The 25,959-nt window shown below is 52.7% G+C and overlaps 1 protein-coding gene across 8 annotated transcripts; it reads right to left on the bottom strand.

The window, feature by feature from the left end:
• Positions 1 to 4,086: 4,086 nt before the first annotated feature.
• LOC310662926 (insulin receptor substrate 1-like) lies at positions 4,087 to 25,392 on the bottom strand. 8 transcript variants are annotated; one of them, XM_083410306.1, is made up of 4 exons: positions 24,790 to 25,392; positions 22,364 to 23,254; positions 15,139 to 16,818; positions 4,087 to 4,865 (listed from the first exon to the last, which is right to left on the bottom strand). In XM_083410306.1, the coding sequence occupies exons 2-4, from the start codon at positions 22,713 to 22,715 to the stop codon at positions 4,858 to 4,860; spliced, it is 2,040 nt and encodes a 679-aa protein (XP_083266432.1). In that variant the 5' UTR covers positions 22,716 to 23,254; positions 24,790 to 25,392; the 3' UTR covers positions 4,087 to 4,857. The 8 variants fall into 8 exon arrangements, with proteins under 8 accessions (XP_083266432.1, XP_083266431.1, XP_083266438.1 ...); XM_083410305.1 differs by having other exon boundaries at positions 24,876 to 25,392; XM_083410312.1 differs by having other exon boundaries at positions 25,264 to 25,287.
• Positions 25,393 to 25,959: the final 567 nt, after the last annotated feature.

The following is a 25,959-nucleotide window of genomic DNA, read 5'->3' as shown; positions in this document are numbered from 1 at the left end:
GGCACAGAAAATGCCCCGAATTGGCTGCTTCACAGCGGAAAGGTTGCAATGCCATGTCTGCAGCCGGGTACAAAGGCCTGCTTATTAGCAGCCGTTTTGGAGGAGCCAGAAATAAAACGCTTGCGTGTTTTTCGTTTTTCAAGCAGGAAACATGCCTAGGAGCACGTACGACGTGGCAGCCCAGAGAACTGCACTCTGCACGTGCTCAGAGGTACCCCCGAGCATCCAAAACGGAGCTTGTGGCGACTTCTCCCCCATCGTTTGTGTATTTAAGAATCGGGAGAACGGTTTCCTTTCTACTTCATTTTTTCCCTTGAAAATTTTCAGTTACCATATTTCAAAAAAATTGAATCACAGACCACTTGAAAAACATGACCGCTTACTGTGGCAGCACCTGAACTCTGGAACTCCCTGCCTCATGAAACCGAGCAGGCGCCTGCACTCTACACTTCTCTGCACCCGCTGGAGTCGTTTCGGGTTTAGACGTGCCAACCCGGATGCTTAGAAAACTGGCGCAAGTTCCAGCCTGTTTTTTTTTAGTCTATAGTTAACTTTCAAAAAGTTTTAAATGGCCGTTATTATTTTACAGCTTTTATATTTTTCGTGAACTGCTTTCAAGTCTTTTTTTGCAATCGAGCAGAGTGTAAAAATTTTACGAAGCAAATAAATAGCGCGCGACGGATAAGGCAGAACGCCGCGCTTGGAGAAGACTCCTGTGTGACCTGGAAGTCTGCACGCTTCCTCTGGGACCGTAACCCTATTTTCTGGCCTGCCCCCTGCGCGAGGGCAGCTGGAAGGGGGCTGTTCCCACAGGTCCTTGGAAGCGGCTCCCTTCTCCTCCCCTCATCTCCCCTTCCCAGATCTCTGGCTCCCCCCTTTCTTTGGGGATCAGGTAACCCACCCAGCTGCTCCCTTCCGTCAACACGGGGGTCCAGCCGCCGCCAGCTGCTCCTTCCACATCCCAGAAATCCACACACATTTCGCACAGAGAAATGAGATATGAGGGGCTGACGTTTTCCACCCGACTCCTTAAAAGTAGGGTGGAGCTGGGTTCGAATCCTTGCTCCCACCGGTGCGAAAGGCAATAAGGAAGATTAAGGCAAAATTCGGGCAAAAACGACAGCAGCAATCAAAAATTCAAAAAATCTATACCGAATGGGAATGTGTAGGGGAATACATGATATGGTGTTAAAGCAGAACTCCTACCAGGCAATTGTCAAGAGCGTAAGGACAAAAGGAGGAATTATAATTCAACGGTTTTCAAGTCACTCTGTTTTATCAAAGCAACTAGAAAAATATATACCGTATTTTTCGCTCTATAATACGCACCAGACCATGAGAGGCACCTAGTTTTTGGAGGAGGAAAACAAGAAAACAAATATTCTGAATCTCAGAAGCCAGAACAACAAGAGGGATCGCTGTGCAGTGAAAGCAGCAATCCCCCTTGCTGTTCTGGCTTCTGGGATAGCTGCGCAGCCTGCATTCGCTCCATAAGACGCACACACATTTCCCCTTACTTTTTAGGAAGGAAATGGTGAGTCTTATAGAGCGAAAAATACGGTATATGATGGGAAGAGCTCACACAGCTGAAGGGAAGCAGTGGGGAGGAGGGGAGGGTTAGGCTGAATTTGGGAAATAAAATGACATAGGGGACAGCAAAGGATATAATAGGTTCTTATAGAATAGTAATATATTGTAACCAGAATAGAAGTTTAAAACGGGAATTAAATGTACTTTTAGTATTTTCATTATTGTAATAGTTATTATTTCTTATCGGTAGAAGGGAATGTTAATTTAGACTTCTTTGTTTTGCTGTCTGTATAATTATTTTTTTTTAAGTCAATTAAAAAACAAGATGAAGACTAAATGTCAGGAAGGATTTCATGAGGGCGAGGGGCGTTCGGAAGCGGTGGAAGGCAGCCGGCTCTCCTCAAGTTCGATTCTTCGGCTACGATTCCTGCACCGCAACATGGGGTTGGGCTAGATGTCCGCTGGGGGTCCCCCCTTCCAACTCCACAGTTCAGTGGAGGGGAAACAGGAAAGTCATCATAGCAATGTAGTGACTGAATCCTGCCTTCCTCCTCTACAAAACCAGTTTTTCGCTTTGCATCACATCGGCGGCGCTTTCCGAGCCAAAAATATACAGTACGGCTGCCTTTTTGGCAGGGGGTGTGTGTAAATAAATATGTGTATATATATACCTCGATTCAAGAATCTCGCAGCCTTTTCACAGGGAGATGCCTTAACTTGTGAGGCACTTTTTTAGGTCCCCCCAGCTGCTAAGAGGGGTTTTCGCCACAAGGCGCTGTATCCCCAACAAGACAGGACCCGAAGACGACGCTTCAATCTCCAAAGCCCCAGCAAATCAAATCCTCTGGGCAGAGTAACTATTGAATCACTGCGTTTTATAGTGTTGGAATGGGACCCCGGAGGGTCATCCAGCTCAACCCCGTGCGACGCAGGAATCTCAGCTAAAGCACCTCTGACAGGTGGCCACCCGACGTCCGCTTAAAAACCTCAAAGGACCCCTTCACCCCCAGGGATTCCCTCGCTTGCGTTCTCTACCTATGGCTTCTGTCTCTGGTGCTCAGGATCATGACGGACATGAGAAAAGATGCAGGAGAAAAATCAGCCTCCCTGGGTGCCTTGGGCTAAGGACCTATAGCTTGGGGAGGCAACCTAAGGCCCGGGGGCCGGATCCGGTCCAATCGCCTTCTCAATCCGGCCCCCAGGTGGTCCGGGAATCAGCGTGTTTTTACATGAGTCCTTTTATTTAAAATACATCTCTGGGTGATTTGTGGGGCATAGGAATTTGTTCATATATTTTTGTCAAAATAATAGTCCGGCCCCCGACAAGGTCTGAGGGACGGTGGACCGGCCCCCTGCTGGAAAAGTTTGCTGATCTAAAGGAACAGGGTTCTGGTTTCCTGAATGCTGTTGTCCGGTCTAGGTGAAAGCGGTGCGTCAGGCTTCTTTAGAGTTGGGGTAAAAGTTAAATTTTAAAAGAAATAAAAAGGGGGGGGGAATGGTGGGTTTTGCGCTGAGCTCCGTGGAGCTTAAGAGGACCCTCTCCCTACCTGCAAGAGCGGAGGAGCCACCCCATACCAGGCCTGCCCCCCAGGAACCTCTGGGGAACAGCTCTTGCTGTTGGAATCTCCCTTCTGGTAACCTGATGTCCTGGGTTCGAGTCCTCCCTTCCAGATCAGCAGGAAAGAAGCTTGCACCCTATTCCATGGGGCAGCCCTCGAGACATGTGATGTTGGCTCTCATATCTCCTCCAGGCTAAACATCCCCAGCTCCTTCAACCGTTCCTCATCAGGCTTGGTTTCCACACTCTCAGTTGCCTCCTTCTGCACACCTTCCAGCTTGTCCATGTCCTCTTTAAACTAGGGTGCCCAGAACCGGACCCAGGACTTCAGGTGTGGCCTGACCAAGGCAGGATAGAGTGGGATTATTCCTTCCCTTGATCTGGACACTAGACTTCTGAGGATGCAGCTGAGAATAGCATTAGCCTTTTTCGCCGCTGCATCACACCGTTGGCTCATGTGGTCCACCAATACTCCCTTTTCACATGTCCTACTGGGAAGCCAGATGTCTCCCCACTTTTAAAACTGCTTGGGTCAGAGTTTGGGGGGGGGGCCTCAGGCCCACCCGCCCTGCTTCCCTTGGGTCACAGTGGTTCTCAACCTGTGGGTCCCCAGATGTTGTTGGACTACAACTCCCATCATCCCTGAGCTCTGGCCTGGCTAGCTAGGGGTGATGGGAGTTGTAGTCCAACAACATCTGGGGACCCACAAGTTGAGAAAGGCTGCTTTGGGAGTTTGCGGAAAGAGAAATTCAGCCCCCACCTAGAACCACGGCTGAATCCCCGAGAGATGCCCATCCAACCTGTTTAAAAACCTTGAGAGCACAGGATTGTAGAGTTTCACGGGGCTCCCAGAGGTCATCCAGTCCAACCCGCAGGAATCTCAACGAAAGCATGCCCTGGGGGGGAGAAGCGCCCTCCTGTGGCCCCGCTGCAACCCACCCTGGCTCCAAAAGGGGCAAGACACCATTTCCCCCCCAGAACTTCACCCCACACCTCGGTTTTCCAGTTCTGCAAATCTCTTTTATTTCCAAATACGAGAGAAGCCAATAATGCCGTCAGTTCCCAACAGCAAAGAAGTGCGAGGCGTTACGAGACGGGCCCAGTTTCGGGGAACCCCAAAATATTCCCTCTCTCTGCAAACTGCTGCAGCGATTTTGGGGGGGAGGGTCTTCACAGAGGGGCGCAGGCACTTGGGTCGGGTGGGGCGTTTGGCCACAAACGACACGGAGGCGAGACACAGGTTCAAGGCGGCCCCCTCTGAAGCAAAAAAAGCAGTACCCTTTAGCATTTCTTTTTGCAAGGGGGACGGCGACACGTGTGTATTTCCGAAGTTAAGCAAATAAGTTCTGGGGTTCACGCTCTTCCCACTCCTCCCGTGGCTCTGCGCTATAACTCCCAGGGAGTTGTAGCGCAACGCCGCGGGGGGGCGCCGCCAGGTTGGGAAACTCCACCTTGCAGAATCGAATTGGGCAATTCGTTTCCCAGGCTTACAGAGGTGGCCAAACAAACACCCCCCCCCCAAAAAAACCCCACACGCACCAACCAAAAAACACAGACACATATTTGGTGGCAAGCAGGTTAGGGCACAATTCCAGAGTTCTCCCATGGGGAGGGGGGGGGTAAACACCCCCCAAAAAAGGCACTTTAAGTCCAATGAACTGCGGCCGAGGGGTGGAAAAAAACAGAGAAGCCAATATTGCTATAGTGCAAAAAAATCCCAACAATCGTGAAAAATGAGGCCGGTTCGCGTATCTTCCTTGCTGGCGGAATCAGGAATCTGAAATGAGAGAGGAGAAAAAATAAATCTGTTTCAGGCACCAGGTCAACCAAAGAATAGAACCCAGAGATGGGGAGAGAAAGAGGTTTAAGAGGAATTATTCCTCCCAGTCAGCTTTTCCCCCCAGACACTTTGCACGTGCTCAGAGGGACCCTGTCCCTTCCTTCCCGTTGGCAGAGACCCCAGCTCAAGAGCGCAAGGCGCTTCCCAGCAGCCACAGGGCACTTAGAAATAAATAATAATAATAATAATAGTAATAATAATAATAATAATAATAATTTATTATTTATACCCCACCCATCTGGCTGGGGTATAAATACTGTCCTTAATTCTTAATCTGCTTTTCCAAACCCAGCCCCACAAGACAACCCCCCAAAAGCGTTGTCCCCATAACTAGGTCTCTCGTCCAGCAAGAAGCCAAGTTTCTGGATCAACGAATAAAAAAGGAAAATACTAAAAAAAAAAAAAAGGGGGGGAGTTGTGTGTGTGTGCCAGGATGAGACCGCAGCAAAGCTCTCCCTGGTATGAAAATTACAGTCTGGGCCCGACGGATTGGGAACAAGGTCCCAGTGTCATTAAAAAAAGAAAACCAGAACGCCCTCCTGCGCTGCGAGGGCCAGGTCTGCTCAAGAGAAAAGAGCCTCAGAACCGAGGAGTCGTCAGGATCGGGGGCCCCTGCGGAAACTCGCAGGATTTGAACTCCTGGCTACTGGTAGCCCTCTCCTCCTCCATGGATTGTGGCAGGGAGTTCCACAGTCTAACTCTTTGCTGCGTGAAGAGTTTTCTTTTCTCTGCCCTGAATATCCCCAAACCCAGCTTCACTGGATGCCCACGAATTCTCGTTTTGTGGGGAAGAAGGAAGAGACGTTCCTCTATACGTTGCGTAACTTCATCAGCTTCTATCTTGTTGCACTGAACTCCTCGCCTTTTCTCTCAAGGACAAAGCCCCGGGGCTGCGCAGGGGAGGCCCTGTCACCATCGCAGGGGGCTGGAAGAAGAGATGGTGGGAAGGAAGGAATATGAAATAGGAGGGAGGGAGGGGAAGGAAGAGGGAGGGAGGAAGAGGAAGGAAGGAAGGAAGGAAGGAAGGAAGGAAGGAAGGAAGGAAGGAAGGAAAAGATGAAGGAAAGAAGGAAGAGGGAGGGAGATGAAGGAAGGAAGGAAAAGAAGGGAAGGAATATGAAATGGGAGGGAGGGAGGGAGGGAGGGAGGGAGAAAGAAAGAAAAAAGAAAGAAAGACGAAAGAAAGAAAGAAAGAAAGAAAGAAAGAAAGAAAGAAAGAAAGAGGAAGGACGATGAAGGAAGGAAAAGGAAGATAAAGGAAGATGAAGGAAGGAAGGAAGGAAGGAAGGAAGGAAGAGATAAAGAAAAAGAAGAAAAGAAAGAAAGAAGAAAGATGAAGGAAGGAATGAAAAGGAAGATAAAGGAAGGAAGGAAGGAATACTGTATGAAATACAGTCATACCTCGAGTTATGAACGCTGCGGGTTGTGCATTTTTGGGTTGCGGACCGCGCTGAACCTGGAATTACCGGAATGGGTTACTTCCAGGTTTCGGCGCTCACACATGCACAGAAACGCAAAATGATGTCATGCGCAGAAGCTCTGAATCGCATTATGTGCATGTGCAGACGTAGCACTTCAGGCTGCGGGTTGCAAACGTGCCTCCCGCACGGATCATGATCACAACCAGAGGTATGACTGAGGGAGGAAGAAGAGAGAGGAAGGGAGGAAGAAGGAAGAAAAAGGAGGATAAAGGAAGGAAGGAAGGAAGGAAGGAAGGAAGGAAGGAAGGAAGGTAGGTTTTGTGGCACACCCCAAAAAAGGAATGAGTGGAAAATAGCTTAGAGGAAAAGAAGGGCAGCCCTGGATCAGTGGTGGCCTGCAGACTGGATGTGGCCCCCAGGCCTCTCTATGTGGCCCTCAGGACCCTCCCCAAGGCCACTCCCCTCGCAGACCTTGCTCCGCCCCTTCCTCCAGTGATTCCCCCTGGGCCTTGAGGTTTGGCAGCATGGCAGACGATGGAGAGGGCTGTGTGTGCAGAAACTGTCCCCCTTGCCATGAAGGCGAGAAGGAAAGAATGGAAGGGAGGGAGGGAGGAAAGAATTGGGGGGGGGGAGAGGAGCAGCGGAGGAGGAGGAACTTGCCCCCCCCCCCGCTCTCCAGGGACGGCAAGGCGGCCTCAGCTGTCGGAGGAAGCAGATAAATATAGAGAGGAATTTTAACAGGGCAGGTGAGGATTTGGGGAGCTGGGGGAGGGCATCTTCAAGCCCCCAAAACCGGGGGGGGGGGGGGGGCAGCATGCAAATAGGTCTCTCCCTTTCCTAGAGTGCAGCCCCCACCCTTTCCCCAACCAGATGCTTAGGTTGGGGAAGGGGGGGGGGCAGCCACCTACGAAACTCACACTTACCGCAATGGGCTCTCAAGACGCGCCCATTTCGCAGCTGGGGAAAACCGAGGCTAAAAATCGGCTTGCAGAGATCCCGGGGTATAGAGCGCTCTGGAAATGATCCGGTGGGGGCAGGAGGGGACAGACAACGAACGATGGGAGATTTCGGGCAGACAAAAGTACTTTTTCGAAAGGACTACGGAACTCCCTCCCACAGGAGGGCTGTAAAAGAGGACTGGGCAAATTCCTAGAGGGGAGGGCTACCGATAGCCGCCGGCCGCAATGGCTACCCTCTGCCATTCGCAATTTGAGGCGGCGATAATTCTGAATACTTGTTCCTGGAAACCGCAGGAAGGGGGAGTGTCGGTCTTGTGTTCGAATCCTATTCTGGGCTTCCCCTGATGGGCATCTGGTTGTGGCCACTGTGAGAACAGGGTGCTGGCCTAGAGGGGCCCCCTTTGGTCTGATTCTGCAGGCTGTTGAAAGAAATCTAAGAACTGACACCTCTCTCTTAAAAGCAGGAAAGGGTTTGTATTATGTCTCTGGAGAGGTGTGTGGGGGAATATGGGGTTGGGCTTTTAAAGCCTGACATGGCTCAGGGTCTCAGCACCTTAAGGACCCCCTCTCCCCATACGTAGCACCCAGGACCCTGCACTCTTCTACATCCCCTCCCCACCAGGGGGTGGCAACAAGAGAACAGGGCCTTTTCGGTGGTGGCGCCTTCGTCACATATATTTAGACAGCAGGCAAAAAACATTTTTCAGAAGAATGGCAGATGAAGACGATGGATTTTTCGGAGCTGGCCGACCTGACCGGAAGAGTCTGCAAACCAGGAGGAGGAGGAGTATCAGGAAGAGTGGATTAAATTTAAGGATTACTTAGTTAAATATGTTAAGTCAAATTAACTGAAAGCAGCTGGCAGATACTGAACTGGCTTAGGACTTTATTTATGTTAAGGGATGAATTAATATGTTTAATTTCATAATGTGAAGATCTAAGGGTGTTAAAGTTAAATTTTATAAGAACTGTGATTTGGAAATCCGTTAAAAGGACATGCAATGAAATCCAACCAAGGGGAAGCGAGGAAGTCACTTAACAATGATAATAAGTGTAATTTTCAATAAGGCTATGATTTGTTTGTTTGTCTTATGTGTTTGTTTATAATGTTGTGAAAACCAATAAAATTTTTTTTCCCTCCTCTTCAATGGCCTTTGGCCATGAAACAATCTATGGCCTGTTAGAGCTGGGGGGGCGGGGGACTGTTATTATGATTAGTATATTATTTTATTATTAAGCTGCATTATGTGCACTATGTTTTATTATTATGCTGTTACGCTCTTTATTACGGCGCTCTGCAAAATGTGTTCTTAATGTTGTACACCTACCTGGGATCTTTTAATAAAGGACAGTATATAAATTGAATTTAATATTATTATTATTTATTATTATTATTATTAGGCTGCCAGGGCAACAGCCCAGTCCCCCATTATACCCACTCCATATTTCTCCAAGGCAACTGGTATTCTGTGGCGGGCCGCCTCTGAAGCAGTAATTAAAAGCAATTAATTTATAATTATTAATCAATCTGTTGTGGCAAGCAGCAGCCTTGGGTAGACGCCCATGGGATTGGTCTAAGTCACCTTTAAAAGCCCCCAAAGCAAGCCAGTGACTAACCCCATGTGTCAGGGAGTTCCACATGCTAACTAACTAATCCCCCCATGTGTCAGGGAGTTCCACATGCTAAGCAGAGCACAAAGGCCTCAGAGAGGGAGGGAAACTCCTCTTTTTGGGCTACTCCCCTGGATGGATTTTCCCACTCCAACCTCCGAAGCCCAAATGCTTCTGCCGGTCATCTGAGGGGAGACCCCCACCCGAATTCTGCCCAGGGATCTTGGCCCTGCCAAGGTGGCCTTAACTTAAACCTTAAGCATTCACAGCTGTGAAAACACCTCTCCAAATCAGAGGCCTGAAATTCAGACGGGGAAGGAGGCCGGCCAACCCACGGCCAGCTCCACCGTTTGCAATGCCAGAGGCAGCGGCGGCGCAGTGGTTAGAGCGCCCCAGACCAGAACCTGGGAGAGACCAGGTTCAAATCGCGCCCCTCAGCCAGGAAGTTCACTGGGTGGCCCCTGCCCAACTGGCCCGTCTCACAGGGTTGTTGTGGGGGTTAAATGAGGGGGGAGAGGACCGCGTACGAAGAACCTGCTGCATCAGGCCAATGGCCCCTCTGGTCCGTGGGAAGCCTGTCATCAAGATTTGAACACAAGACACACCCCTCTCTTCTCCCTACAGCTTCCAGCACCTCCACAAATTTGTCTTCTAAAGCCATCTGGGCTGCTTGCTGTGGGAGGGAGTTCCGCAGGTTAACGGCGTGGTTCTTTTTTATCTGTTCAGGTTTTGTGAGATGCCCACGAGTTCGAGTGCCGCACGAGAGGAAGGAATACTTTCTTCCATCTTTACGTTTACAAATTTCTGCACCTACTTGAGCTCCCTGGGGTGGAAAAAAGAGGGGATCTAATTTGCAATTGAATAAATGAATATGCAGAACTGCTGTGCCCCTAGCTCAGCCCAGCCAGACTTGGCTGCACACCTGCTTGGCATGCAGAAGGCCCCATGCTTCATTTCCCGACAGCATTTCCAGGTACCCCCTGCCTGAAACCCTGGACAGCTGCTGCCGGCCAGTGTCTGCAATATTGCGCTAGGGGGAACCCAAGTGTCTGGCTGGGCAAGGGCTGCAGTTCAGTAGCAGAGCGCTTCCTAGGCCTGCAGAGAAGGTTGCAGGATTCAGTCCTGCACTGCGCCCACGCTGGCGAGCTGCCACCCCTGCTGCCAGCCAGTGCAGGCTATATTGAGCTACCCGTGGCTCTGTTGGCCTGCTTCGGGATAATGACGCCCCTCTCCCCCCCGCACGAGGAGAGCACAGGGACCACAAACTGGGACACCTGGGTACGTCGCCAGGAGTAATTTCGGACCGCGTTGTGCCACCAGGTGAGCCTCGCGGCAGGTGCACCGCCAGGTTGGCGGCTGATAAGGCAAAGCAAACATGCCCCAGGCCTTGCAGGGAGGTTTGGAAATCACCGTGGTTAAGGAGGAAGCCAAACCCGACGTTTTTCCTCGCTGGGCAGAGCAGGGGAGATGCTAGCCTGATCCCAAAATTTCCCGAAATTGCAGGAAAACGCTTAAAGGAGAAGAGGCGAACAAATGGCGGCATTACAGAAGTTTGCAAAATTATGCCCGGCAGGGAGAAAAGGAATGGGGGGGGACATTTTCTGTCCTCTCTCGAACTCGTGAGCAGCCCACACAGCTGAATATTGGAAGATGGAGGGGGGGGGATATTTCAGTTGGGGTGTATGAAGGATAATGGCTGAAGGCAGCCCTGTTTAGGGAAGCTTTTAATGTTGAATAGGTTATTGTATTTTAATATTCCATTAGAAGCCGCCCAGAGTAGCTGTGGAAACCCAGCCAGATGGGCGGGGTATAAATTAATTATTATTATTATTATTATTATTATTATTATTATCAGTCTCTCATTGTTTAATTGGTAGATTTCTCTGGCATTTATTTTCAGGAAGGGGGGGGTACAGTAAAACCCCAAATGGGTGATCAAGACAGAATTTTACTCAATAAACATATTTTAGAAGTTTACAGAGCCATGACATTTATAAATTTTAATAATTGACTGCCTGTTTTTATGTTCTTTGTGTACTGTGTTAGTTTTATGATGTTAGCCGCCCTGAGCCCGGCTGCGGCCGGGATAAAAATAAATTATGATTATGATGATGATTATTATTATTATTATTAATGAGGTTTCAGAGTTGATTGTTAACGACATTTGCTCTTTATTACTTATTAAAACGTATGTCTGCAAAAAAGAAAAAGAAAATGTTGGGAAGGTGAAAGAAAGCATGTGGTTGACCTACGGAACTCATGTCCACTGGAAACAGTGACAGCCACCGACCTGGGGGGCTTCCAAAGAGGATGAGACAAACCCACGGGGGAGGAAGAGGAGAGGAATCTCGATGGCTACTAGCAAAGCTGTCAATGTTTCCCTTTTTTTAAGGGAAATTCCCTTATTCCGTATAGGATTCCTCGCAAGAAAAGGGGAAAGTTGGCAGCTATGCTGCTAGCCAGAGTGGCTCCGCTCAGCCGGAAGCAGCGCTGCTTCTCTGAATACACAGAATACTTTGAAATAACTTAGGAAGGCTGCGATTTTTAAAAAAATACCTAGCTGTGGGTGGACCCCCCCGTCGCTAGCAGTTCTGTAGCTGCGACTCCTGATCCAAAAGGGGGTTGGTCTGGGTGACCCTTCTTGGGGGGGGGGGGTCCCCTCCCAGCAGTTCTACGGCCCCGATCTAGCCAAGGAGGGTGCCTCAGGGTTCTGTCCTCTCCCCCATGCTTTTCAACATCTATAGTGGTGCCCGCCCTGTGGAACTCCCTCCCACCAGATGTCAAAGAGAAAAATAACTACCAGACTTTTAGAAGACATCTGAAGGCAGCCCTGTTTAGGGAAGCTTTTAATGTTTAATAGGTTATTGCATTTTAGTGTTTTCTAGGAAGCCGTCCAGAGTGGCTGGGGAAACCCAGCCAGATGGGCGGGGTATAAATAAATTACTATTATTATTATTATTATTAGGCTGAGTGTTCATCAGTATGCGGATGATTCCCAGCTCTACCTCTCTTTCAAATCAGAACCAGTGAAGCGGTGAAGGTCCTGTGTGAGTGTCTGGAGGTGGTTGGAGGATGGATGGCGGCTAATGGATTGAGGTTGAATCCTGACAAGACAGAAGGACTGTTTTTGGGGGACAGGAGGCGGGCAGGTGTGGAGGACTCCCTGGTCCTGAATGGGGCAACTGTGCCCCTGAAGGACCAGGTGCGCAGCCTGGGAGTCATTTTGGACTCACCGCTGTCCATGGAGGCGCAGGTCAATTCTGTGTTCAGGGCGGCTGTCTACCAGCTCCATCTGGTACGCAGGATGAGACCCTATCTGCCAGCGGACTGTCTGGCCAGAATGGTGCATGCTCTGGTTATCTCTCACTTGGACTACTGCAATGCGCTCTACGTGGGGCTACCTTGGAAGGTGACCCAGAAACTACAACTAATCCAGAATGCGGCAGCCAGACTGGGGACTGGGAGACCACATCACACTGGTCCTGAAAGACCTAGACTAGCTCCCAGGACGTTTCTGAGCACAATTCAAAGTGTTGGTGCTGACCTTGGAAGCCCTAAACGGCCTCAAAGGCCCAGGAGACCTGAAGGAGTGTCTCCACCCCCATCGTTCTACCCAGACACTGAGGTCCAGCGCCGAGGGCCTTCTGGCGGTTCCCTCCCTGCGAGAAGCCAAGTTACAGGGAACCAGGCAGAGGGCCTTCTCGGTGGTGGCACCCGCCCTGTGGAAGGCCATCCCACCAGATGTCAAAGAGAACAACAACTACCAGACTTTCAGAAGGCAGCCCTGTTTAGGGAAGCTTTTAATGTTTAATAATTATTGTATTTGACTATTTTTGTTGAAAGCCGCCCAGAGTGGCTGGGAAAACCCAGCCAGATTGGCAGGGTATAAATTATTATTATTATTTATTATTATTAAGGGACCTCCAAGCCACCGTGTCAAAGGAGAAGTGCCTGCCCCCACCTCTAGGGATACGGAGAGCTTCCAAGCTAGAAGCAGCCGTGACCTTTCTCTCCCTAACCCCAAAAATCACTGCATGTTTCTCAATCCCGTCAGGCTAGGAATAGACTTAACAGCCCCTAGTAAATGCTTCCGCGAAAAGCCTGCCTGTTTACCCGGGAGGAGGAGCAGCCACGGAGAGGAGCGTCTCTCCCTGTCAGCAGGTTTCGTAGCATCTCTGAATTGTAAAGTTGGAAGGGGCACCCAGGGGCCATCTAGTCCAGCCCGCCCCCCGCAAAGCAGAAATTGGGGCTGGAGAATCTTGTGACAGGTGACCACCCAACCTCTGTTTAAATGCCTCATCCGCACCACGCCTTTAAAGCAGAATCACACAGCTTTAAGCAGACACGGCTTCCCCCCAGAGAATCCTGGGAATTGTAGTTCGTTAAGGATGCATCCTGGGAATTGTAGTTCATTAAGGGTGCCAAGAGGAGACCCGTATTCTCATCCCTGAGGTTCCCAGCGAAGAGGAATTGCAGGTTTGCGAGGGGATTAAGGGGGTCTCCTCAAAACCCCCAGCCCCTTTCACAAAGCGCGACTCCCAGAATCCTTTGCGTCCAGGGGCGTTGATTGGTTTGTGTCTTCATTCCCAGTTTTATTACGTGTTTTGTGTTTTTACCTATGTGTTTTCATGCTGTGAACTGCCCCGAATGTAGGAAAATTGAACAAATAATGAAACGGAACGGCCGAACTTTAAACGGGTGCAGCCGTCCTCGCCCCCCAAACCCAAGAACCCTCTTTGTCACGCTGCAGAGAACGGCTGCATGATGTCTCGATAGATCGCCCAAAACCAGTTTGAAGTCCACATCGTGATATCGGTTTCATAGTTTTGGACCTTGCAATATATCGCGAATCATGATGTGTGTCAGGGCTGCGCGACATATATCCTCCAAAACTGGTTTCAAGTCAGTATAGCGATATCAGTTTCCTAATATTTGATCTGGAGATATATTGCAAATCATGTGGTGTGTCTGCTTTGCAAAAACCACAAAGTGGGGGGAACTGTGAAGCCGGCAAATGTCTCTATGTAGCTCTGTCCTTATTTCAGACATTGCGGTACAGCGCTACCTTGGTTCTCAAACGCCTTGCTGGTTCCCAAACTCCGAAAACCCGGAAGTGTTCCAGTTTTCATTTGGAATCCGAAAAGTCCAATGAGGCTGTCGGATATTGTTTCCGGGGCGCCTGCACAAATCAGAAGCTGCGCCTTGGTTTTTGAACATTTCAGAAGTCAAACGGACTTCCAGGATGGATTAAGTTTGGCAGCATTTTTGTTTTCACTATTTATTTTGCAATTTTGTTTTTTGAGGCTTTTTTGGTTAATTTGTTTTTGTGACTGTGTGGAACCCAGTTCAGCTACTGATCGATTGATGGCATGACTGCGGAACAATGATTATCATCAGTGCAGATTAAAAAAATTGTTTAATTTTTTATCATCAACAACACTGCCTTATTTATTTTATACTACAGTAAATTGTTTATTGCTTTCATTTTATGGATCAATGGTCTCGTTAGATAGTAAAATTCATGCTGTCTGAGGGGTTGTTTTTAAAAGTCTGGAACGGATCAATCCGTTTCGCGTTACTTTCCATGGGAAAGCGCGCCTCAGTTTGGGAACGCTTTGGTTTTGGAACGGACTTCCGGAACAGATAAAGTTTGAGAACTAAGGTGGCACTGTACAGTGGTACCTCTGGATGCAAATGGGATCCGTTCCGGAGCCCCGTTCGCATCCTGAAGCGAATGTAACACGCGACTGCGCGACTCGCCACTTCCACACATGCGTGTGACGTCATTTTGAGCGTCTGCGCATGCGTGAGCGGCGAAACCCGGCAGTAATGCATTCCGTTACTTCCGGGTCACTGCGGAGCGCAACCCGAAAATGCTCAACCTGAAGCGTATTGATCTTCATCCTGAGGTATGACTGTACAGTGGTACCTCTGGTTTTGTACTTAATTCGTTCTGGAGGTCCGTTCTTAACCTGAAACTGTTCTTAATCTGAAGCACCACTTTAGCTAATGGGGCCTCCCACTGCCGCTGCACTGCCGGAGCCCAATTTCTGTTCTCATCCTGAAGCAAAGTTCTTAACCTGAAGCACTATTTCTGGGTTAGCAGAGTATGTAACCCGAGGTACCACTGTATACCAATATATTGCGATGTTCAGCTGGTGATACAGACATGTTGTTGAAAACCAGGTACCTGCCCCGCCTTCCGGCGACACCACTCACCTGCCCCCTCTGAGCTCGCCTTCTGCCCCCGAAGCTCCCCAGAGCGGTGGAAGTCGATGCTGGCATAGCTGTGGATCACCCCAGCCGGGGCGGGCACCGCTGGCAGCCGCAGGACAGGCACCGCCTCATTCGCCAGGTCCAAGTCGATGTAGTTCAGGCCCGGCTCAACTTGCGCCTCTATGGCCAGGGGCCCCAACCCATTCCTCTCCGCCTCAGGGAACGTCTCTGAGCAGTGCCGCCTCCTCCCTTGCGAGCGGGCACGTACCAGTCGGGTCCCGGGCGCCATCTCGGCGTAGTTGTCGGCCGACGGCGCCGGGGTGAGTCCCTCTGGCGCAGCCCCGGCCGACATGTTGATGTAGTCTGCGGCCGCCCAGGACCCGAACTCGATGCTGACGTACTCGCCAGGGCTGCGGGGCGGCGCTGCCGCTTCCCGGCAGGCGAAGAGGGTCCGCGGGTGTCCGCCCGCCTCCTCCAGGCTGTCAGAGCTGGTGGACGAGGACCCGGAGAGGTGGCGAGGGTCGAAAGGGCTAAGCGCGGCCTCCGGGACGTGCTTGAAGGAGCGGGGCAGGGAGAAGAAGGGGGCGCCGCCGGGCAGGGGGCTGCGCTCCGGCGGGGTGCTGGAAGCTGAGTGACTGGCGGACGACATATCCATGTAGTCGCCGCCGCTGGGGGATTTCGCCCACCGGGCCGCGCCGTCCGGGGAGCTGCCGCCGCTGGGGGACATCAGCATGTAGCCTCCTCGCTCGCGGGACGGGGAGGCGCTGCCCGGCGCCATGGGCACATAACCGCGGTCCTCCGTGGGCACGCCAGGCAACATGGCCATGTAGCCAGGGTCGGAGCCGCGGAGGTTGAGGCCTTCCGGGTAGCTGGCAGAGACGGCGGGCGGCTTCCTCCGTGGCAGACCGTCCTTCTCCAGCGCCACCGGGGGCAGAGACGACCGCTTGTTGGCCTCCGCCGCCGCCGCCCAGCGTGCCAACGAGGCGCTGTCTGGCGATGCCCGCTTGCCCATGGTGACGTAGTCTAGCTCGCCTCCCACCAGCAGGTAGGCCAGGGGGTCGGGCGTCCCGGCAGGACGGCACTCGCCCGGGCTGGAGCCACCTTCGTCCGACGAGACGGCGCTGTAGTCGCTCAGGGAACTCGGCTTCCGCGACCCAGGCACCTTCTGCGCCCCAGGCACGTGGGGAAGGCAAGGGGTGCTCTCTGGACGCGGGCGCCAGAGGAAGGTGCCCTGGCCGGCCGGAGGGTTCCCCGGGTGCTGCCGCCGGGGCGGCACCGAGATGGGCGTGGAGGCCAGGGGCTGGCTCTTGGCACGGACCCGGAAGTCGTCGCTCAGCGCCTTCATGGCCTCCAGGATGGTCTCGTGCATATTCTGCGCCACCACCAGGTCTTCCACCTGCATCCACAACTCGCCGGGCCCCGTGGCGGCCGAGCGCCCGACCTCCATGAAAAAGTAGTTCTCCGAGTGGCCGCAGCGGCGGACGCTGAGCAGCTGCAGCACCACGGCGGCCACGTCCGAGTTCAGCCGGACAAAGTCGATGGTCTTCTCCGTCAGGCAGAGGAGGTAGACGCCCGCCAAGTTGCGCGTGTGGCCCAGGCCACGGGGGCGCAGGCTGACCTGCCAGACCTCCTTGAAGGGCGGGCGGGGGGAGGAGGACGAATCGCGGCCGAGGGGGGCATTTCCTGCGAGGGGGGGGGAACGAGAGAGGAAAAGGCGAGTGAGAAGGAGGCCGTTCAGTCGGCTGCAATTCCTGCCTTGCAGGGGGCTGGGCTGGATGACCTTTGGGGGTCCCCCTCCCAGCTCTTCTGTGATTCTGCAAATAAATAATTGTGCAGGGGGGAAGTACCTCTGAAGGTCTTTTGGACAACCCCCTGCATGGCAGTAATCTCAAGTAAAGCATACATGAGAAGTTCCTCTCTCGTAACTCAGAAGGCACACCAACCAAGCTGAGTGTTGGAGGAGGGTTCAGGACAACCACGGGATTGTAGAGTTGCAACGGGGTCCAAGGGTCATCTAGTCCAACCCGCTGCAACGCAGGGATTTTTCACCCAATGTGGGGATCAAACCCACAACCCTGAACTGCAGGGTCTTGTACCCCAGCTCATAGTAGTGGGAGGCAGTCCAGGTCCAGGCCATGTGGAAATGAGCAGAGGCACTGCAGTCGAATCCCGGGCAGACGGCCATCCCACCTCTGCTTAGAAACCTCCAATGAATCATAGACCTGCAAGGGGTCCCCAAGGGTCATCTAGCTCAACCCCCTCCAGCAAGGCAGGAATCCTGTCTGCAGCCGTCCCTGGGTGGCCGCAAACTACCGACCTTCTGGTTAAAAGCAAGATGCACTGACCCTGGGCAGAGAAAAGGAAGCGCACAGTTGGACTGTGGAACTCCCTGCCACAGGAAGCAGGCATGACCAGCAACCTGGATGGCTTTAAAAGACGATGGAACAAAATTCACGGAGGAATTTTGATGGTGACTAAGCCACAAGGGCTATGCTCTGCCCTCTGCAATTGGGGGCAGCGGCGCTTCGGAAGCCGCAGGAGGGGAGAGTTGCTCTCGCACTCGGACCCCGCACATCCCACCCGGACTGGCCATGTGGCAAGGAGTGCTTTGGTTATTCAGTGGGCTGGAGGGGGGGAGGAGGAGGAGGACAATGGTTGGGGGGCACAGAAGGTGAAGTCAGTGGGCGGATGGAAAGAGATTCGGGTAAACAGACCCAAAAACAGCCGGGCGCCCTGGCAACAACCGCGTCACCTGGAAAGGAAGGCGAGGGACCGGTTGCCGGGGAGATTGTGGCAGGATAATTCAAAGCCCCCCCCCCCCCCCCGCCAACCTGAGGTTAACTCCGGGGTTCCGGAGAGAACAAATGTTTAAGCTAAACAGTTCGGGGAAAAGTCGAGGGGGGGGGGAGAGGACGGAAGATGCTCAGGGAGAGAGAAAAAGGTGCTGCAGGTCCAGCTGTGAATCACAGACCCCCCCCCCCCAGTTCCCAAAGTAGGGGGGGGACGGGGACGACAGGATTTAATAGGGAGGGTTGTGCCAAGAGGCAAGGGGGCGGCAGAGGGGCGTTGGAGGTGTAAAATCCGAGGAGTGTAGAGTCGGAAGGGGCACCCAAAGCTCATCTAGACCGACCCCCCTTGGAAAGCAGGAGTCGCAGCCGACATTGCAGACGACCACCAGGCTTCGATTGATGGACTCCGCAGAATTGGATAAAACGACAGGAAGGATTCGAAACCTGCAAGACCAGAGATTCACAGACATTGGAAGAAATATGCGAACTATTTAAAGAACAACTGTAGTCAACAAATCAGGCTAGTAGGACTACAAGGAGTTTCGTGCGGAGAAAGATATACGAAACATTGCAAAGTAGAGAAAGAGCAGAGATACAGTGGTGCCCCGCAAGACGAATGCCTCGCAAGACGGAAAACCCGCTAGACGAAAGGGTTTTCCGTTTTGGAGGTGCTTCGCAAAACGAATTTCCTATGGGCTTGCTTCGCAAGACGAAAATGTCTTGCGAGTCTTGAGATTTTTTTTCGCTCCCCACCCCCTTTTTCTAAGCCGCTAAACCGCTAATAGCCTTTTAGCAGCAAATCCGCTAATCCCTTAAGCCTTTAATAGCCGCTAAACCGCTAATAGCGCTAATCCGCTAAGCTGCTAATAGGGTTGCTTCGCAAGACGAAAAAACCGCTAGAGGAAGAGACTCGCAGAACGAATTAATTTCGTCTTGCGAGGCACCAGTGTATTAGTTATGAGATTTAAATGTAAGAAATGTATATGAAGTGAATAGATGGGGAATTTTTTCAGATTGATGGAAGTAAAAAAAAAACCACCGTACAAGATGTAAAAGTATGTTTAATTGCTGCTGGAAATGCTATGTTAAAAAAACTAATAAACATTTTAAAAAATGACCACCAGTTTTCAGAAAGCTGGCCGCAGCTGGGTCGCACTTGCGCCTTTCGCCCGGCCCATTAAATCACGCTGGGTTTTTAATAAATGCGTAGTTACCCATTGCCACACTCAGTTTTATCATTCGCTTCCTTCACGGGCCCAGTGCAAAAGCACCACTCAGGTTAATGGGTTTTCTGCAAGGGGCGCTGAGGACTGGGTTGTGGGACCAAGGTGTGTGTGAGGGGGTAGCTCCTCGCCCCCCCCCACCAAAAAAGGAAGAAAAAAAAGGGCACTTCTGGTCTGGACCCAGAACTCCCTGTGTGCCAGGAGAACCCAGGAGTCCTGGGGCCTGCCTCTCTCTGTCTCTCTCCCAGGAAAATCAGCCTTCCCCCCCCCCCACAGGAATAGTATAGGGGGGGGGGAGAGGAGAGAGAGAACATTATGTACCAGGCGGCGCATACCAGCTGCGCACACAAACATACATCTCCAACACCGCAAGCTGCAAAATTGGAAAAGGGGAAAGAGGTTTTGCAAGGAAGCACAGCTTGCACCCAGAATAATTCTTGCAAGGGGAGAAGGTTTTGGGCGGCATCGGGAGCAAAGTTCAGGGCAGGCTCACACCCGCAGAGGCCAGCGCTTGGCACAGGACCCTCCTGACCCAGTTCCAAGGTTTGCCCAGAGCCAGTTCCCTCCTCCCTGGCAGGCCAGACCGGCACGCCACGCCTGCAAGCGCTTCTGGGCCTGGATACGGCTGGCTGCGCTGCAGAGATCTAGCCCAAAGGTCCCCCGGGGAAACCTTTGCTCCCAAAGCAGCCTCAAGCCGGGGGGAGGAGAGGGACGCCATTATCCCGAGACAGGTCAAGAGAGCCACGGGTAGCTCAATATTGCATGCACTGGCTGGCAGCTGCGCTTGCACCTTCGCCAAGGTGAGTGTACTGCAGGATTGAATCCTGCAACCTTCTGTAGGTCTAGCAAGCGCTCTGCTACTGAACTACAGCCCTTGCCCAGCCAGACACTTGGGTTCCACCTAGCGCAATATTGCAGACACTGGCCGGCAGCAGCTCTCCAGGGTTTTAGGTAGGGGGGTCTGTCTCCCCCAGGAAATGAACCATGGGGCCTTCTGCATGCCAAACAGGTGTGCAGCCAAGCACCCTAGGAACAAATCAAGGCTCTATCCCTCATTGTTCTGGATTAAATGAGAACATAGGAAGCCGGCGCCAAGACAGACTCTAGGTCTGTCTAGCTGGATATTGTCTACACTGGCCGGCAGCCTCCCTGGCCCAGGCCAGCGAACAACGCCTGCGGAGCAACAAGGCCCTGGGAGCAAGGAGGAAATAAATAGCTTGGTTAATTAGCAGGGGGTAAACAAAAAAGATTATGCAGAGGCCCAGGAATCACGCAAGGGGAGCAAAGAGCAATGGTTAGAGCAGCCTTCCCCTAACCTGGGACCCTCCGGCAGGCTGGGGCAGATGGGAGTTGTTGCCCAAAAAAGCTAGAAGGCACCAGGCTGGATCAGAGCACAACAAACCGGGGGGAGGCGGCATTACAGGTGAGTAGGGGTCCCCCAAGGGCCATCTAGTCGAACCCCATGGCCTGCAGAGGATGTGTTTGATTGTATGCTTGCCCATCTGTGAAATGGGCTCAAAGGACCATCAGGGTCTCTGCCCTGATCTTGGGCTAGGAGACTCATTGAATCACAGTACTGTGCAGGTGAGAGGGACCCCCAGGGGTCATCCAGCCCACCCCACTGCAATGCACCCCGTGTCTCTAGCCCTGTCACCTGCTCCCACCTGGAAGCGAGAAAAATAGACCCCCAGGCAAGAGATGTGTGTCTTTCCCAGCCCTCCTGGGATCAAACTGGGAAACTTCTGCGTGCAAAGAAGTTGATTTATCACATTTTTATCCCGTACATACCTGCCCTCCCCATTTCAGCCTCGAAACAACCACCCTGTGAGGTAGGCTAGCCTAAGAGCAAGTGACTGCCCCCCCCGGGCCACACCCTGGCCTCTCCCAGGTCCTAGGTCCAGCGCTCTAACCACTACGCCACACTGTCTCTCCGAAACAGCTGGAGGGCACCCAGGTTGAGGAAAGCTGGCCTGGGCATCTGAATTAAGACGCAGGAGGTCACGTGCCGCACAGAAGCTCCGTCACCACTGTTTTTGTGGAACAAAACTGCCCCTCCGGGAACCCCTGGGGGAAATCACACACCCATAGATTTGGAAAGGGGTTCCCAAAGGTCATCTAGTCCAACCCGATGCATCGGCGGAATCGCCAGGGTGGGAAAGCAAAGACACGCCTCTGCTGGTGGCGCTGGAAGAGCCCCCCGTGGGTCGCAAACGTGGGCTTGCAGGAGGAAACAGAATGAAGGTAGCTTCGCGGAGTAGAGCCTCCATAGCTCAGCAGGGTATAGCCTCTGCCACTCGTGCAGAAGGCTCCCACTTCAACCCCTGGCAGTTATCATCAGGTATGGGTCTACCCAAAACCAGAGAGAAATGCTGCCCACCTGTGTAGGCAGTACTGCGGTACATGCACCAACGGGCCTGGAGGGGGAAGGTTTGCGGCTCGGTGGCAGGACACCTGCCTGGCATGCAGAAGGCTCAATCTCCAGGGAGGGCAGGGGAAAGACTGCCAGCCAGTACCAGGCAGTATTGAGCCAGGTGGGCCGATGGCTGGCGCCGTATAAAGCTGCCTATTGCATCGCTCGTGTAAGCAAGCCATGCTTCTGGTGGGGAATTGAGGTCCCAGGGCCAATCCCTGGAGAGCCACTGCTGCCAGCCTGTGTGGGCCATGGCCTGATCTGAACAGCAGCACCTTAGGAATAAATAGTAAAAAATTAAGAACACCCCCCCAAAAGACATGTTTGTCTTAAAAGGCTGAAGATACTCCAAGAAAGTAAGGAGAGCCCACCCGCTTGGGAATCCTGCTTGCACAGCGGCCAAATGCCCCTTATAATTAAGGAATTGAGATAGACTGCCCCTGGGCCTGGAGGCTCCACAGCAGCATCAGAACAGCCCTGCTGGATCAGGCCAGGGGGGGGGGGGCATCTAGTCCAGCATCCTGTCCGCACAGTGGCTGAAAAATTGCCTGTGAGAAACCAGCAAGAAGGATCTGAGCAGGAGAGGAACTGAAGAGCAGCCACTGACCATTCCAAAGCCGTTCAAATCCTGCAGCAGGGAGTTCCAGAGTTTAACACCACGGGTCACATGCTGGAATTCCCCCCGGCGCAGACCAGGCGGAGTGGCATGGGTCAGGGGCCACAGCAGCTCCTCGCCATGCCAGGCCACCACGATGGTCGCATGCCACCCCCCCCTGCCAACGTGGACACCCCCCCTTCCCACTCACCCTTGGAGTGCAGTTCCACGAGTGCCGCGTACCACGCCTGCTGCTGTTCCGCATCCTCCGCTGCCACCCCGAAGGTGCCGTCGCGCCCGTAGAGCACGATGAGGTGCCTGTGCCGCGCGTCTGCCCGTTTGTTGACGTTGAGGGCGCTGGCCAGCAGGTAAGTCCTCTTGGGGCGGGTGCAGAGGCCCCCCGCCCGGAACTTCTTCTCGTTCTCGTAGTACTCCAGGCGAGGGGGGCCTCGCTCGCTGCCGCGCCGCAGGACGAAGAAGCGCCGGCGGTGGGATTTCTGCTTGCGCAGGTAGCCGCACAGGTGGACGTCCGAAAAGGCGGCGTCGGCCGCGGAGGGGTCCATGGCCGCGGGGACTCTAAAAGCCCTTTGCCCAGCGCATGCCAAGGCCCAGGAGGGGGCAATGAACAGGGCAGCCTCTTGCTAAAGCGAGAGATGGCACAGAATCATCCAGTGTGATGCCCTAAGTTTTGGGCACGTTATGCACACAGAAAGACGGAGGTCAGTTTTGGTGCCAGGGACAAGGCAAGCCACATCCACTCCAGGGGACGCCAGGGCACACCGAACGAAGAGGGGCTGGCCGATTCGGGAAGGAACGAGGAGGGGGAGCCCGGCTACGTGCCCGTGTAAGCGACAAGAGACCACCTTTCAGGGGTGTCGCGCGACGGGAAGAGGAAAAGGTCCTTCTGAAGGTGTCCGGAGAGGTTCGGAGAGAAGGGGTAGGTTCACACCCCAGGAGCAGCGGTCATTCCTTGCAAATCGGAAAGAGCCTCAGCGAATCGCTTCCAGGGCCCATCCGCCCACCAGGTTGGCACAGAATACCTTCCCTTCTCTCAGGTGTCACCAACTCCCTCCAGGTGCGAGATTTAGTTCATTTCTTCTTTCTAGAGGAAAACATACACACGTACATGACTGTGTCAGCCAAGTTCTTGCAAAGTTACAAAAAAGAAGAAGGGGGAAAACGAACGGCCAGACGCCGAAATCGTGTTTGTAACCTGGACAGTTTTTTGCAACGATCTTCTCCCCACACACCAAAAAAACCCCCACCTTGTTTGCCTTGGAAGGCGAGTCATTTTCCAGCAGACAAAGTCTCTCTTTTTTTTGCAAAAGCTACCGCTTGCAGTTTGATTCTAATAAAAATCACATGTGAAGAGGAAGGGGGAAATAAATCATCACAGTTTTTTCCATGGCAAGTGCGGGCGAGTGTGGCGCTCTCTGGACTTAGCAGCTGCTAAATAAAATAAAAAATGTTTGCGCTCAAACTCCCACCCCTAAAAGAAAGGGGGGGGGAGGAATAGGTTCATTGCAAAAAAAGTATTTCAGGTGCCATTCTTCTTCTTATTATTATTAATGGCATGGTAATAAGCAAGGAATGGAATCGGGTCATGTGGTCGCTTGACTGGCCAGGAGGAATGTTTATGGGTCTCTCATTAACCTGGGCTTGCTGTGGGGGGAGAACATTTTATGTGCTTTCTACGCACCCCCCCCCAGCCCAGCAGAGAACATCCAGGGGTTTTTTTGCATCATCTCAACACTGCAAATCGAAAGGGAACTTTAACACGGAACATCTGCTCCAAAGGGGGGGAAATGTCAACCGCAATCGTTGGCAAAATTTGGGATTGTGTGGCAAACTTCAGAGCTTAGTGCAAGTTTGCAAATTTCTGGCTGCCCCCTTTCTCTAAGGCAGAAAACAAACAAAAAAAAATTCTTCCACTGAATAAAAAATAGGTGTTGGAAGCACCGTGTTAGAGGCGGCTCTGAGCCCTAAGCAAGGAAAACAGGAGCGACTGATAACAGGGCTGAGGGTCCCCAGAGAAGCAAACACGTACGGCGACTCCCGACGTACCCAAGTGACACATATACACGTGAACTGAAAATAAAAGTCGCCTTTAAACCTGCAAGATGAGGTTTCCCGAGGAACGCATTCCGAAACGACAAAAGTGGGTGAAAGGCGGGCGCGGGGGGTAGAATTGGCCAGTTTGACACACATGCGCGGAGAGGGGCGACTTTTTTTTTATTTTTGCCAAGTGTTTTGCAAGAGCGGGGGGGGGGAATAGGGAAAGCTGGCTTTTCAAGCGCAGAAAACGCAGCTGGCTTTTAAATAAATAAACAAGTCAAGCCTCCGATTCGCTCCCAAACCTTTTTCCAGAAGAGAGAGAGAGGAGGGGCGCGCGCGCTCCAATGGTCACCCAAGATCTGCAAGAGGAACCAAGAGGAGGAGAAAAATCTAGGGCGGCCAAAAAAACAACAACTTGCGAACCGCTTCTGCAGCGCCTTGAGCCAAGCAGGAAAAACAAATTTTTATAAAAAGGGCTGGGGAGGAGTGCGGCGTTTACCAAACCAGGGATTTTTCCCCTCTCTCCTTCTCTCCACCCCCCCCCCTCCACCCGCAAACACACAGGCGCGCGCCCAGACGCACCTTCCTCTCCTTTTAAATCGCAATTAAACCTCTTGCTGCAAGGCGCAGCTGCCATTAACCTGGCCGCGGCTTGCAATCCTGCTCACCCTTCCGCCTCTTGCCTCCGCGCACCGAAGCGCTGCAGCTGGTGGGTTGCAAGGGGTTTTTTGGGGGGGCGCTCCCCTCTTGCAAGCTGCAAGGATGACCCTGCGCCTCTTCTCTGCACACCGACCACGTGCCTCTCCTTTCTCTTCCTCCTTGCAGCAAAGAAACCAGAACCTCCTCCTCTTCCTCGACGTCCGGGGTCTTTAACTCCGCTCCCGGGTCCGCGGAGGCTGCCAGGGATTTGGAGAGGCTGGGCGCGCCTTTACGCAGCGCGGCGCGGGCCCAGCCAGGCTCCTGCGGCCCCCCCCCACTTCGGGCTCCCTCCCAGGCTGGTTGATCCTCATGCAAACTGCAAACAGACCCACATGCCCGCCTGCCCTGCATTTATACCCAGCGCTGGCTGCAGCCGGCGGGAGGCGGCGGCGGCGCGGTCCTAGCGCCCGCGGCGTCTCCGGAGATGCGCGCGGCTTGCGAAGCAAGAGATGCGCGGCGCAGTTTTGCAAAAGGCGTCGACTCCCCAGGGCCCGGGAGGGGCGGGGAATATATATATATATATTGCGGGGGGTGTTGTTGGTTTTTTTGCACGCGAGGCGCACACGTATTAACCTGGGGCCTGATCCAGCTCAAAACGGGATTTGCGCGAGGGAGCCTTGCAGGATCGGGCCCGGGATGGGTCAGATCCTGCAGCCTCGTAGATAACGTCTCCTTCACTGGAGGCTTAAAGTACCGGGGATTCTTCAGCAGTTTTTCCTACATTGCAGCGGGTTGGGCTGGATGACCCCTGGGGAACCCTCGCAACACAATTCTATAAACTTCTTTCTAATTCTCCATGCGCCCCTCACCTTTCGCCCCTCTTTCCAACACCCCCTCCATTTTCTAGTTATTTATATCTTTTTTCCAACTCTCTAACATTAAAAATCTGCCCAGGGGTCCCTGCTGGATCACACCGCAGAGCCTAGCACACCCAGCTAAAATCCAGGGTGAAATCTAGTCCCGGAACCCTCCTGCCTAGACTACTGCAGTGCGCTGCCCGCCTTGGGCTGCCCTTGAAGACTGCTCCAGAATCTGCCGCCCTCTCAAAACCTG

This window comes from Podarcis tiliguerta, assembly GCF_965153285.1.
Source record: "Podarcis tiliguerta genome assembly, chromosome: 13".
NCBI lineage: Eukaryota > Metazoa > Chordata > Lepidosauria > Squamata > Lacertidae > Podarcis > Podarcis tiliguerta.
Note: the sequence above shows the minus strand (reverse complement) of the source record. Positions and strands in the feature narration are given on the sequence as shown.

Coding starts and splice junctions, on each gene's coding strand:
- LOC310662926 (XM_083410306.1), bottom strand. CDS start 22,715: ATGGACCCCTCCGCGGCCGACGCCGCCTTTTCGGACGTCCACCTGTGC. Junction 16,819..22,363: donor CGTGGAACTGCACTCCAAGG/GTGAGTGGGAAG, acceptor CCCCCCTCGCAG/GAAATGCCCCCCTCGGCCGC.